The sequence below is a fragment of the Archocentrus centrarchus genome, chromosome 16 (genome assembly GCF_007364275.1).
Source record: "Archocentrus centrarchus isolate MPI-CPG fArcCen1 chromosome 16, fArcCen1, whole genome shotgun sequence".
Lineage (NCBI taxonomy): Eukaryota > Metazoa > Chordata > Actinopteri > Cichliformes > Cichlidae > Archocentrus > Archocentrus centrarchus.
Window position 1 is genome coordinate 3,570,663 of NC_044361.1, and position 15,459 is coordinate 3,586,121.

General features: G+C 41.2%; 1 protein-coding gene across 2 annotated transcripts in view; it reads right to left on the bottom strand.

Moving 5' to 3' along the window:
* The window catches only part of thsd7ab (thrombospondin, type I, domain containing 7Ab), a 195,901-nt gene extending 190,383 nt beyond the window's left edge, over window positions 1–5,518 (bottom strand). For both annotated transcript variants that reach the window (XM_030750731.1, XM_030750730.1), the window contains exon 1: window positions 5,147–5,518. In XM_030750731.1, coding sequence (XP_030606591.1) covers window positions 5,147–5,297 — 151 coding nt within the window. In that variant the 5' untranslated portion in view covers window positions 5,298–5,518. The remainder of the gene's footprint in view (window positions 1–5,146) is intronic.
* Between the last annotated feature and the right edge of the window lie 9,941 nt (window positions 5,519–15,459).

The window sequence follows — 15,459 nt, forward strand, 5'->3', positions numbered from 1 at the left end:
CATCATTCTTACCCATATCAGATATGATATGAAAATCTTATATCATTTTTATCTCACCACAATAACATCTAATTTAGATCCACACATGTTGAATAATACATGATATATTATGATGCCATCACACTGCCTGGTAACCATCCAGAAACGGGCTAAAATGGCCTGGTTTTAGCCTTTTGTAGCACCTACAGTACCTCATTAAAGCATTGTATCATTTTCATTTCACAATAACATCGCACTTATATCCACAAAGGATAAATTATGCATACCTAGCAATGACCTAGCACATGGCTAAGTTACCATTTTTTAGCAGTAAGTAATAATAAGCTCAGTTTTGGCCAGGAACATCCATAGTTCGTACTGCAATACCTACACTGAAGTCTTTAAGTTCTTCATTAACTCTGCTTGCATGATCAATAAAGCCCCCCCACCCCCCCAAAAAACATATTTATATATAAACATAAAACCTACCTGCCCATGCACCCTGCCTCTCGCCCTATGACAGCTGGGATAGGCTCCAGCCCCCCCGCGACCCTGAACAGGATGAGCGGAAGCGAATGGATGGATGGATAAAACTAAAACACTGAAACTAATAAAACTAAAAACTAGACCTAAGTAAGCAAATCCAGCCTGGAAACTAAAAGTCAACAAAAATCCATCCATTACATTTCATAACCACTCATCGATTTCAGGGATGCACACGGGGTGACCCCTGTCCCAGCTGATTTTGGGCAAGAGCCAGGGTACACCCTGGACAGGTCACCAAAAAGGAAAACAGAAAATAAATAAAAATATAATCCATATAGGTTAGGTTTTATGAGTAAATACCCCCCGGGGTCTACAGGTGGATGTTGGGGTGGTGCAGCTTAAACAGACACGAGGTGAGTGCATCACGCAGCACAGCCCTGCCATTTAAAGCTATCAGCTTTTGGGGGTTGTTTTTTTACAGCTTAAAATTCTACTCCCATACAGTACATCATTAATTATGAGTCTTTCAAGCATGTGATTTATGAATTGGTTAGTTAACTCGGGAAACAGGAGTTTAACTGTTGATGCTCTACGAGGAGAATACAGAGCAACAGGTGGCAAATCAGCAGCTTGAAGACGACCTACTGGTGTGCGTTTATGTGTACAAACTTTGTTCACGCATAAGGTCCCAAAAAAGCAATCTGTTGCTTAAAATACGAATTTGAACATTTTTAGTTTCCCGGGTGACTGTATTCACAAACATGAATGATTAACAACATTTAAGAGCAATTAGTTGAGCGCATGTCTCAGTTGACTTCACAGGCCTGTGACTCAGAGACACGTGCTGGAAAGTGTGACTTAACTTGATGAGGGAAGACAACAGGTACTTGTGGATTGGCTTGATCAGGATCCAGGGGTGACGTAATCTGAATAACAGATAATCCGGATTTCAGGAAAGATTACGAGTACCCAGTCAGGGAAGATGGAAGGTTGATCAAGAGTGATAAGATCAGGCTGTCAAATCAGTCTGAATTAACACCTGTTGAAGCACATCTTAACATTTCAAAAAGGTAAAATCCACTTCTTTTTTTCTGCTTTTTATACACTGATACACCAAAACGTTACCACCAGAAACAGGTGAAGTGAAATATTGCTTATCATTGTTACAGTGTTATGTGCGCCTGGTAAACTTTGGGTTCTAGCATTCATTTGGATGTTTTTGACGTGTACCCCCCCCAAACTACTAATGGCAATGAGACTGACCACAGCGGCCTCTCCAAACAATGCCACAGCTAACACTGCTCAGGAACACAAAGATCCCAAAAGCACCGAGCCCGGCTCCAAACAGCCCAGATCCTAATCAAACGGAGCATCCATGCAATGCTCCAGACCCACAGACCTCTGTATAAAAGACTGATGTAGCCACGGTGATATCACTCATTGGTATGTGAATTCCCATCTTTCCCCATCTTACACTCTGCTTTATCATTCTTTGTGTGGTAATTTACAAAATGCACATCATGCTGTATTCAATAAGACCTGGCTACTGCGGCCAAAAACTCACCAGCTGAGCGTTGATATCTATGCAACTGGATTTCTACTGCAACCATGTTTGCAAATACTGTTGTTGACCAACTGCATTTCTGATGGCAGCAATCAGCCACACCACAAAAACTGCTCAGGAACAGCTTGAAAAAAAAAAATAAAAAAAGCATGACAATGGGCCACATCCTCCAATCAGCCCAATTCAACTGAGCATCTGTGGGATACACCAGAATAATCCCAATCCCTGGAGGCACCGCATCAAAACCTCCAGGACCCAAAAATTCACCATGCCAGGCACCACAGGACACCCCCAGATGTCCCATATTCATACCCTGATAAGTCAGCGCTGTTTGGTGGGATGAGGCAGACCCGCTCGATGTTAGGCAGGTGGTTTTAATGTTGTGGATAATTGAGGCATTTTAAGATCCACTGAAACATTAACATCCATCAGTATCAAACTGCAATGCCATGTTTAAGGAGCACTTACAGTGAGGCACAGAGCAGATGCCACGATGTCGAGATACTACAGTATGTAATACTCCACCACCTGTAATTGCCTTGTCCTCAGGCAAACATGGGAGGTCTTGACAGCGCAAACCTGGTAACCTTGTTGCTTCAACAACCGAGTCTAATGAAGCACACACATTGTGTCTGAATGGGAAAGCTGCACCTGGTGTGTGTGTGTGTTGGGGTGGGGGGTGTTATTACCTGGGGTACACCAGGATTTGTAAGAGATTGACATTCTGCTGTTGCCTCATGACAATAAAATTTCTCTGGGATTTCATCAGATTTTATTGTTTTATTTGGAAACAGGGCTGTGGAAAAAAGCAATGCAAAATATGGCATGAGTGCTAGACAGGGAAACAAAGTGATAAAGATGCAGAGGAAGAAATGCAGAAATGGTGCACAGTTGTGAGAAAGTGAGAGAAAGAAACATGGTGTGAAAATAGCATCAAAGACGAAGACAAACTCCCAGCAATCTCTGAGGCCCCAGAAAAATCTGTGGTATGCCATTATCACCATCACCATCATCATCATGGTGGCCATAATCATTTTCTTTTTTTCCTTCAGCTATCCTAACGCCACCTGCAGAAATATCACTTGCAGTTGCTGGAGAAGCCCGTCTCCATCTGCTTCATTTGAATAGTATACTCCATGAAGAAGAAGAAAAAATAAAAAAAAATCAGCACTGAACTATCTCACCTTCCAAAACAGATACATCATATTTCCACAGAAGGCAATAAAAGCAATGCAGGCCCAATTCCCCACAGTTTTGAAGACAGGGGCTGTATTTCAGCTAGACTCATCAATATGCAAAACATCAGAGCATTGCTTGCCACAAGAATATTCCCTCCACTGCACACTCTGCAAATGTGCACAAACATCATCGCGTTTTGCTTTTCTTTTCGTTAAAAAAAAAAAAAAAGTTCCATTGCAATGAAAAAGTATGCAAATCTTGCACAAACATAATCACATTTTGATGAAAAGCACCAGGATTCAAAGCAGTAAATTGCCCTATGTGATTTTAATACTCTGCAGGCAATTGTCAAACCAAAGAGACGCAGAAGAAAGAAGACTCCAGGGCTGAAATCAATGCGCTACCTTTTATTTGGGATGAAGTGAACAAACTCCCAACACTGGATTACATTTCAAAGCACAGAGCCTAGAGCTTTCCAGTTGGGATGCCTGTATAGTGTGGGAGAAAGGTGCTGTAGCGTGGGAGAGAGGCATAATCATTATGACCTACAGTAGGGTAGATGTAGGTTAAGTTAGTCCCTCTCTCTGCCTGCAGTGCTCACTCTGCCTTTCTCTTCCTCAAGTCTGTTCCCTGGGCTGTCTTTCCTGGGTTGTTAAATCCCTGCTCCTTTAATCTCCTTACTCAGCTACATCCTCTTTAAAAATGCAGAACCACGGGAGAGACGTGGGATACGTCAACTGGGGACTGGTGCTGAGTAAGGCGGGGCAGGACGTGCAGAGTGGCGGTGTTTGAGTTAGAGAGAGGTGCGACAAAGTTATACAGGCACTGAGAAAATACAACTTTTCAAAAATGTTGAATGAGAAGAGCACACCTTAAATCTGAGCTTTTCTGTTTAACTGAATAATGAAGTGATGACCATTTGATTTTTGCCTTAAAGGACTCCGCAGATATTCCTAAAAATGACTGCAGAGGTTAATTGTTGTGGCTGTTAGTAGTTATCATGGTGACAGTTTGATCTGATCTGTACTCAAGAACCTTAAATTCGTGCTCAGCATCCGTGATTGGCCGCGTTCTTCCTCAAATATCGAGTGTGAGGATATAATTCACCACAGGACTTGATATTCATGTCTCTGATAGACAGTTAAATGCAGCTACATTCACTGTAGAAAACAAGCACGTGTAGAGATCAGAACTACTGTAACCACTCAACAATCTACAATCATCTACACACAGGAACCTCCAAAAAAAAAAAAAAAAAAAAAAAAAAAAAAAAAAAAACACGCCTCCAGATTCAGAGCAGATTTTGTACCAGTACCATCAAACCGGTCGCCAAGCACTATTGCGAGGTAGTGCCTATCAATCACCTGCATGCTGTAAAACACAACAGCAACATTTCAATAACGGTGCATCACCTGAGACTCAGGGAGATGAAAGTAATCTATTCAAAAATGGATCACAGTTGTCCTGCATGCCACATGCGATTCAGCACGAAGGAGCAAGATCCTACTGTAGATTTCTGGGTCATCTTTCAAGTCTTTGCATCTTTGAAGTTCAGCAGTGTGGAGACGTAAACCTCAAAAAAAAAATATAAAAAAAATAAAAAACTGTGACTGCCAAAGTGTGTCATCTGGAAGCCTTTTAGATCTCTGAAACCCAAGAAGTCATGAACATTTCTGTACTAGATCTAAGAAGCTTTTATTTGCACTGATGCATGCATAGATTTAAAAATGTCTTGCTATCACCCCATTTGTGCCACATTATCCACATATAATGAAGTGGAAACATTTATGATAAGCTCTGACTGATTGTGCTGTTGATGCAGCTATGGTATGTGACCTCCCACACAAGCAACACACTAACTCATCAGCAGCTATCATAAATACTCCATATGTAAAGCAAAGGATTACATTTAACCTCTAATTAGTGGTTTCGCTGTACCTGTTTCCCAGAAGTAGACAGACTTCCCATCATCTGTCTGTGCGTGAGCCTCCCAGAAACCACACAACAGCAGCAATGCCACCAAAAGGTACCAGCTCTCCTCTGTCCTTTTTTGGATGGTCCGTCCTGTACCCCTCCACCCCAGCCCCATGGTCCGCCACAGGATAAAAGTAAATCCACTCAGCTCGGAAGGCAGCGACGATGAAAAACAGCAAAAACTCACTCGTCCAATAGGCAAAGAGAAGTGAAGTGTGCTTCAGTTTGAGAGAGGGTGTGAGAGTGAGTGTATGGGAGTGCAAGAGCGGGAAAAATAATAATCTCGTGTACAGTGTTCCTGCAGGAGTTGAGGGTCCAGTACTGTTGTGAAGGACAGAGAGTGCAGTTTCGTTCCCAACTTGGCAGGATGGTCCCAGAGGGAGGCTGTCAGTGACGGGGACTGAGCTGCAGATGGATGGTACAGTCGTCCTCCTCCATCGTATCTGCTTCCTCTGCTGCCGCTGCCGCCTCTGTCCTCTGGCTGTGGAGCAGTGACAGTGGGCGAGTGTCTGCAGTGTTGTTCGCCTCCCTCCCTCTCACTTCCTCTCGCTCACTCTCTCTCTTCCACTCCTATTCGCTCACTCATTTGCTCCTCTCCCTGTGCCACCCTGCGCTTTCATTTTCTACTTCTGGCTTTTTCCTATTTTTCTCTCCTGCTCTCATCTTTTCTCATCTCTCCCCCTCACTTTCCCTTTATTATTACACTCTGCATCTCTAACAAGCTCATTTCTTGCCTTCTCCTCAGTTTTTCCCTTCCTCCCCTTGTTTTCCTTCTCCCGCCTAGGGCACGAGGACAGATACTCCCCCTCCACCTCCTCTTCCACTTGCAGCACTGTAAGGCAACTGGAGACCAGCAGGGCTAGCACTGGTCCAAGGAGCTCCCATAAGCAGTCCTCCCGGGATCAGAGAGACAAGCTGGGTTTAATGCAGAGTGAGGATAAGGGGAAGGGGGGGGGAGCAAGGAGGAGCAAAACACTAAAGCAGAGTGGGAGCGAGCACAGGAAGGATGAGGGTGAGGGGATAACTGCGGTCGTGTGAAGATGAAATTATAGAACAGAAATAAGTGGAAACACAGACTCTCATAACCAACTGAACATACTAACATGCTGGCTTTTTATTTATTTGATATTAGAAATGCTCTGAGGAAGAGGAGCATTATTTTTTTCAAATTGGTGAACATGAGTTTTTTTTTTTGTTTTTTTTTTATTATAGGATGTGGGTGTTTCTAATGGGTAGCTTTACCAGCCATGGCTGAATAGACAAAGAAAAGAGCACCACCATGAGGAACTTCATCCAAAAAAAAAAAAAAAATCCAGGAAAAGTCCCCTTAAGATCCTTTTTGACTAATTTTAATGGTGCGCTCCACTGCCAAATATGTCACTGCAAGTCTGGACCTCTATAATTTAACAGACAAGGCTTCAATTATAAGTTACTAACCCCCCTGCTGAGAATCCAGATCAGGTCACAAATACAAAGTGGTGAAGCTGTATCCTTAAAGAGGACCTGTAATGTTCATTTCCAGCTCCATACATTTGTTCTTGGAGTAAACTAGAGCAGTTTTGCACGATTCACTGTCCAGAACGAGCGGTTTTACCTCCTCCTTTAAAGCCTCCCCTGATTTTAATCCAAATCTCATCTGATTGGCTGCCCCTCACAAAAAAAAAAAAAAAAAAAAAAAAAAAAGAGCAGGTTTTAACAGCAGGTTGGTGCAGCTTCTGCGTTCAAAGCCAGAGCTGTATTAAGGATCTTCTCTCTTTGACAACAAACAGAGCCAAGATAAATGTAATCTTTAATCGAGCATTTAGAGCAGTCTGAAGCCTGAACATTTGATTTACAGGGACTCCTCTTACATATGTGGACCTCATTATTTGACACTTTGGCTGTGTTTAATATGAGCACCCACAACTGTAACACTGTATGTGTCAGAATAAGTAAAAGCAGAACACATTTAAGCAAAAAGAAAAAAAAACAAAAAAACAACTCAAACATGAGTAAATATACACTGATGGATGTGAGACATGAAAAGAACAACAAGAAACAGCAGCATGCATGCACAGAGTGACAAAACATCACCCAGGAATTTAACGCACCAAATTTGTGTAGTTTTAATAATATTTTTGGACAAAAAGGTCACCTACAGTCAAGAAGAATGAGCTGCATCAGTCTTCAGTTACACAGACAATTCTTCGTTACTCATTTTCTCTTGTGTTAAAGTAGAAAAATAGAAAAGTAAATGTCTGCGTATCTGTCAGTCTAATGCAGCAAACAGGAGCAGAGATTACAGTGGTGAAAGAGCGTAGAGAGGGGGAATGAAGAGGTGGAATTCATCTGTCTGAGATGATCTTCCTCTACCGTCTCAACCCCTGACAGTCTGACCTGACTAAGATTGTGTCAGGACACCCGACTGGCAGGCTTTGACCTGAGGACGGTCAACCTGTCATCCTAGTTTTTGCTCAGAGGCCAACATTTGTGTTCAGTGTTTACTCTGAATTGTAGTGATCCCCCCCACCCCCCACCCCCCCCAAAAAATTGGAAATTAAACCCAAACGAAGATGTATAAAGTCCTTTTCATAAACATATTTCTGTTAAATGTACGGCTGTAACATCATTAGACTGTGTTTAGATGCTTCATTCCATAAATTTAAAGAAATGGCACAAAGCAGGGGCAATGTCTTTGTTCTACAAATTATTCTCATGTGCTAATGTGTTTTTGTATGTTTTCTTCCATTAACTTGCCAGAGATCTTACATGACTTACATAATGAACTCAAGTGCCCATGTTATTTAAATGCGCACTGTGCCTTAAATAAAAATAAACATACGGTAAACAGTAATATAGTACCCTCCAAATAGGTATGCGATGCTTTATGTAATAGACTATATTTTTCAGTTTGCAGATTAATGTATTGTTACAGTTTTACTATATGTCGTGGTCCCTGAGTCTGACACCCAGACTTAAGAGTTTGTCCTCTTATAATATGTTTGTTCCTGGTCTGTTTCTTTATATTTATATGCCAGGTTTAGGGGTTTTATCTAGTTCTGTTCATGGTTTCAGTTATATTGTATCCTCTGAGTCTCCCTTATGTTTCCATGTCCGATTTAGCCTTCGCCTCTGTGTTTGGCATTTATATTCTCAGGCCCTCCTAGTTATCAGGTGTTGTTTTCTATCCCTCGTTTAGTAATTACGTTTTCCATGTTCCCCGTTAGATGACGTGAGTTCCGTTGTGTCCAGTCTGTCCATGTCTCATCTCTGTCCTTAGTGTCTCTGTATCCTGTCCCCGTGGCCGTTTGGCTCCCTGTGTAGTTGTGTCTGGTTAATCTCGTCTTCCCCGTTAGGTTATGTCTTGTTTTCTGTACCTTTGGTTCAAGTTAATTCTCTTCCTTCAGTCTTGTCTCCATGTTTGTCTTGGTCTCTGTCAAGTATGCATGTGTGAGTCTGTTTGTTACTTCCTGTTTTAATTTGCTGGTCTTTGGTGTCTTGCATTTTGTATCCAATCCAATCCAGCTTTATTTATGAAGTGCTTTAAAAATCACCCACAGGGTTCAAAGTGCTGTACAACAGAACAATAAAATAAACTCAATAAAATCCATTAAAATACCTGAGAAATACATAATATATGTGAGGAACACAAAATATAAAAAAAAAAAAAAAAAAAAAAAACAGCTCACAGACTCAGTGTTTACTTAGTGTTAAAAGCCAAAGAAAAAAGGTGAGTTTTTAAAAGTGATTTAAAGTGTGCGAGTGATGAGGCCTGTTTAATATGCAGTGGCAGATCAAAAGCCCGGACCCCTCTGAGCTTAAACCTGGTTTTAGGCACCGTCAGAAGCAGCTGGTCTGCTGACCTGAGTGACCAGGTGGGAGTGTAGAAGTGTAGCAGCTCAGAGAGATAAGGTGGGGTTTATTTAGAGATTTAAAAGCAAATAAAAGAATTTTAAAATGGATCCTAAAATGAACGGGAAGCCAGTGAAGTGAAGCTAAAACAGGTGAAATGTGCTCATGTTTGCAGGCACCAGTTAAAAGCCGCCCAGCAGCATTCTGCACCAGTTGAAGGCGAGCAATAGCGGACCCTCTAAGCCCCATATAAAGTGCATTACAGTAATCCAGCCAAGTGGTAACAAAGGTGTGGATTACTGTTTCAGAGTCTCGCCTTTGGAGAATTGGCTTTATTTTGGCCAGTTACCTCAGGTGAAAAAAAGCTTGACTTGACTATAGCATTAATGTAGCCACCAAGCTTCAAGTCAGGATTTATTTTGACTTAAGTTTGTGATTGTTGGTTTGAGATACTGTGCCAGAGAGCCCAGATCTACCAAAGGGGTCACAGAGTTGTTACCATCACCTCTGTTTTTTTCTCATTGAAACTTAGGAAATTTAGAGCCAACCATGCCTTAATGACACCTAAGTATTTAAGTAATTGTGCCACTGAGTAAGAGTCTTTCCTTTTAAGACATCGTCTGCATAGCAGTGGAAAGAATAACCATATTTTCTAAGTACGTGGCCCAGTGGTAATAGATAAAGAGAGAAAAGGAGTGGGCTTAGAACCGAGCCCTGTGGTACCCCACACACACACAAGTGGAGCCGTGGAGGACACAAATTCACCAAGACCAACACAGAAACTCCTTGTATGTAGTTTGACTTCCTCTGTCTCGTTATTCCTGATTTGTTCCCACTCTGTTTCCTCATCTATAAATTGTCTGCGTTTCCCCTTGCTCTTTGTGGTGTTGTCTCAGAGCTGTGTGACTTGTGTGTTCTCTGTTCTTTGAGTCCTAGCTTGCTAGTTGCAGGCTGCTGCCTTTCTGGAGCATCATAATGCTTTCAAAGTCTCAGCATTAAACCTTGTGAATTCACTTCCTGCCTTCCGAGTCCTACATTTGGAATCTAACCCTGCCTGCCACACACACAGCTGTTTATGACTACATGAGGAATACATAATTTTATTACTACATTTGTAGGAAAGCTTAAGCCAAAAGGCACCAACCAACTTACTTTTTCAGATTTTTCTGGTTGTAGAAAGCAGTCCAGCTCTCACAGCCATTTTAAGAAGAGTTTATAGGATTTTTGAGACCCGTGTAATTCCAAGGATGTCACCAGCTCTGCATGGACACAGCCATTGAAGGCAGATTGTACAATTTGGTGGCATGTTGACTCCATTAAAGTATAAAATCTTTGGAACAAATTAAACATGTCTTTTTTTTTTAATGTAGCACCTCTCTAACATGTGGCTGTAGTGGGTCACTGAGATGACCCAAATGCATATTCAATAAAAAAAAAAAACAAGCTTTTATTTCTGATAATATCCAAATTGTCATGTAGCAGCTGCAGCAAGCAAGGTAGAGGACCCCCAATGCAGGACAAAACTAAACTAAAGATTTCCACTTTATTTGCTTGAAACTAGAGCTTAACTTGAACATGAACTAGACCAAAAATCATAAACATGAACAAAGACATAATCACAAGAGGAAACAAAATAACACGACCAGGAACAAGGGGAAACGCAGACAATATATACACAGAGGGACAATCAGGGAACAGACAGCAGGTGAGGAGCACAGCTGAACATAATTACAGAGACAAGACACAGGGACGCAAAACTAAACACTAAGTGCACAAGACAAAGGACTGTCAAAATAAAACATGAAGTAACCAAACATGGCACACGCGGACTGGCACACAGAGGGAACCTAAACACAACACAAAGGGACACAACGGGTAGTAAAACTAAACACAAGACATGAGACATGAGACAAGGGACTAAAACGAGAAACAAAACAGACACAGGAACACCGACAGAACGGGGGGGACATGGAAAGCACAGGAGAAGTGGGAATCAAAACTTTACAGACTTGACACAAGAGGGATAACACAGACACCTGAAGCCACTACGAGAAATACAACATGAGGGAAACAGGAACTAAACACAAATAACTGTAACAAAACTATGACAAACTAACGTCCTAATCAATAAGCTAATGTACAAACAATTCACAGAAGAACCCTAAAGCACACTAGGCGAATGGTCCAGGATCACAACACAAATAGGAGATCACCAAAGACTGCATAAAGTCCTAAACTGAAGTAAAAACCTTTACTCCTTCCATGTGAATTAAGAGGTAAGTAGCAGCCAGATGCTGCTAATCAAATGCACTTGATTAATGGATCAGTAAGGCGAGCAGCAATGATTCAGGTGTGTGTCAACAGAATGCCACAATCTTCCCAGGAGTGGACGTCCCAGAAAAATTCAACTCACAGTCAGACTATGCAACTGCAAAAATAAATAAATAAAAGCCCATATCATCTGAGGTACATGTATATCTCAGACTCTACAGACCTCTGCATGTTAAAGTTCATATCAATTAGGATTGAACAAGTATGGCTTGCTTGGAGAAAGTGTCCTGGCAAAACATGGTAGCACAACTTAGGTTTGCAAAGTTGCATCTGAACAAACCACAGCTGTCAGCGTCTGTGGAGGCAGGAGAAAGCGAGGACACAGAGGCAGGCAGACGGGCTAAACTAAAGAAAGCCTTTGATTTTTGGCCAGTGACATAAGACCACAAACAGAAGATAGCAAGGAATACTGAAAACTACTAGGAGCGCTAGAACCTGGGCACTAGGGAAACACAGGAACATATACAGACTAACAAAGGGAGACTGAGACAACATATATACACAGGAGGGTGATTAGGGGAAGTGGAAATCAGCTGGGGAGAACGAGACGAGTCTGAAATGAATCACAAGAGACGACAGAAAGGAAGTAAACTAAAAGCAAAGCATGAGCGACAAGAGACTGACAAAGTAAAACAGGAAACAGGAGACGGGCACACTGAGGAAATTTATACTGAGGAAGACACACATAGTGAGAGCTAAACTCTGAAGTCACCAGAAAAAAGGAACAAAACTAAATATACTGAAGAAAAAGCTCTTTCTTGGTTTATTTAGTGATACAATATAAGCATTAAATAAACCAAGAAAGAACTAAGAACAAACGGACACATTAAGAATACATGAAGAAAGCATAAACATTAAATAACCAGGGGATCACAAGCGCTAACAAACTAAACTTCAAAGTCCAACAACTGAAAAACACTGGGTCACACGTTTTCCTGTAATGCACAGCACCAACACAGCAACTAAACACAGCGTATCAGCACAAATATTTCATATCAACTGTCAGCATGATGCCAGTACCATGATAAAGAGCCACTTGAGTGGCATTTTGCAAATTGATCTCCCACCCTGCTTTTAAGGTGAGGTAAGGTTAAAACCCCAGATACCCAAAGGAGGTCAGAATACAAAGATTGCTCTATCAGGTCCCAGGAAGCATGCTGAGATGGTTCAGTCATTTGAAGAGATGTCCAATCCAGACTGATATCTTCCTGTACGGTCATTCAACACACATCCACCTGGTTTGGGGACCCAGAACATGCTGGAGGGAAAACATATCTAACCCAGCTTAGCAAGTACTTATTGAAATTACCAAGGAACATCTAAAGCATTAAGCAGAAGGAACTTTAGACTAACCTTCTTATCCTGAGGCCATAACACTTGTGTGCCAACTATCTTTGCTGAAATCGCAATGAACAGTAAGAAGGAATTAACATGGAAGCAGTACAGTTACGTGAAAAATAATCAAAATTATGTCATCTTTGCAGGAAACGCATATTAGGAGATGCCATAACTGTTTTATTAGTTATTATCAAACTCTGTACACTATTGTTAGAGCCCCTTTCCAATATCAGAACATAGGGCTGCACGATTACAGCCAAAATGATTATCACAGTAATTTTGATCAATTATTCACTGATTTTTTTATGTTTTTATTGCACTTTTATGTCAACATAACACTGATTTCTTGAATAAGTTAGTTGTGTTGTTTTGCAGTGCAAACACAACTCTACAGTACTCTTTGCATTTGGTTTGTTCTTGCTTAACATTGCTTGCACTAAATCCAAAGTATTTCCAAACCAATGTGTCATAGACATCGAGTTTTGTGCCCAAGTTTTGCTTATTGTTTATGGTGTAGATGATATTCCTGTTTGGTTTGCCACGTTTATGTTCTCAGGTTCTTAGTTTTTCTAGTTTCTGTTGTTAGTTAATTCCATGGGTTCCAGGTTATCCCGTCTCCCCGTTGTTTAGTCTTTGTTTCCTCATATTAAGTTTACTTGTTTACTTTAGCGTCCGAGTTTAGTTATTCATTTCCTGTTTTACTTTGCTAGTTGTCTCCTGTATTTAGTATCTAGTTTTACTTCCTCCCCTGTTATATAGATTGTGTGCGCCTGTGTCTAATTCCATTCACCCATCCAGAGTGTTTCCAGTTAGTTTGAGACTCTGTTTATATGAGAACCTTCTGTTACATTTTAGCCATTTGTTTACACAATAACATTTTGAATCTCTGAAAATGGCACAATTTGAAAATGGAACATTTCTTAAACACTTCAGTGTCAGTCTCCATCTAATCAAGGAAAACGCAAGTCTTTCATAACAGGAGATTATGGCACGTGCATTATGGTTGTGATTCCTATACTTTTCTGCACATGCGTGAGTAGATCGACAGCAATGTCAATGGCGGAAGTTCTATTTGTGTCGCTCACTCTTTTGAATTTAACTTTTCTTCAACAAAGTGTACATCTGCTACACCATCACCTGGATCCGCATTTCTTACATACGCATGTTGTTGCAATTACAAAACACACCACCAACTTGTGGCCTGGCATGAAAACTACATGCATGCATTACTTTTCAAAAACGAAAATGTAACAAGGCCCATCACCTCCCACGATTAATGAAAATATCAAATTCATTAGATGGGGAATCCCCACTTTCTCCATTTCATTCAATAATGGTCAAGTAGGCATAGGCAATCACAATATGATCACATGATTAGGCTAAGCCAATCAGGCATGAGAAAGAGGCTGTATAACATTAGCCCATATTATCATAGCATTAGTAGCCTGAAATCCTCCATGTTGTTTACGCTACACTTCAGATAAATACAGCCAAAGTGTACAAAGGGTACTAAACATCCAGGAATATGAATATCATTTTGCACATCTTTGAAGAGTAAACAACACACAGGCCAAATTTCATCTCAACTCCTTGTAGTTTTGTAGTCTATAGACCAGAAAAGTAAAACCTCACTGGATGGACAGACATATGAATATCATGTTAAGTAGAAGAATCAAAACCCGAACAGCCAAATCTCTGTGGCCCAGTCTGGCCCATGCACCACACTTTGGCTGTCTGATACGGGCCATAGAAATGCAGCACGTGAACCAAGAATGAACTAAATCAAACATCACTTGAGTTACATCGACTACACCCCCCCAGTACCATACCAATTGTCACATCTTTGCAGATAGTGGTCCACAATACAGGGAGCTTTGGGGGACAGTACAGTGACTTTTATTCAAGTTATTTTAAACATCTAAAAGTACCTCAGTTTCTGCTACTCTGTGACTTGACGCAGCCTCCGTCACCGCCTTTCCCATTAAATGTCAACTGACTCCAGTGCGCTGCTCACAGTCAGCCAGATGGAGAAAAACAGATAAGATGGGACAGATGTGTGTGAAACTGGCATGCTGAAAAGTCACCGCCAGCCACCACCTCAATGCTGCCAGACTAATCTTCAGTAAATGACAAATGCGTCTACTCTACAAATCAGATTTGTCATTTATCTAATTACTGACGGGACATCCTCCCATCAAAAAAATCTAATTTGTAAAGTAGAGAGAGCAGTGAAAGAGGCAGCCACTATCTCCAAACCCCACCCTGCCTTTAGAAAGTAATCACAAGAAAACAGCAGCCCATCAGTCTGACAACACATGGTCAAACACACGTATCACAACACGATCAACACTTAGCTTCAGTAAGTTGGCAAGGACGGGGACGTTGACTGAAATTTGAATGAGATGTCAGACCATTATCTAGCTGTCAACTTCAATCGAGGCGTGCCTTTAAAAGATGTTGAATTTCCCCCACCATTTATCAACAATGGCTGTCCTTATTTAAGACTGCTTTTCAATGACTGACATTCACGTAAAGCATGCGTGTCCTTCATTTTGGTAAAGGTCTATTTGGTCAAGGCTCTGCTGTCATAACAGAACAATGGCAGACATCTATGTAGTTGTCTCTGAATGCAAATGTGCCTGTTGTGCTGTGAGGTTAAATTAGTTCAGAGCTCTTGGTCAGACATTGGCCTGATAGTGTTGTTTTAATTTCACAAAGTACAGGTTCTCTAAAGATCAGTCCTATTAAAGTTATTGCCACTTCACCAGAGGAAAGTT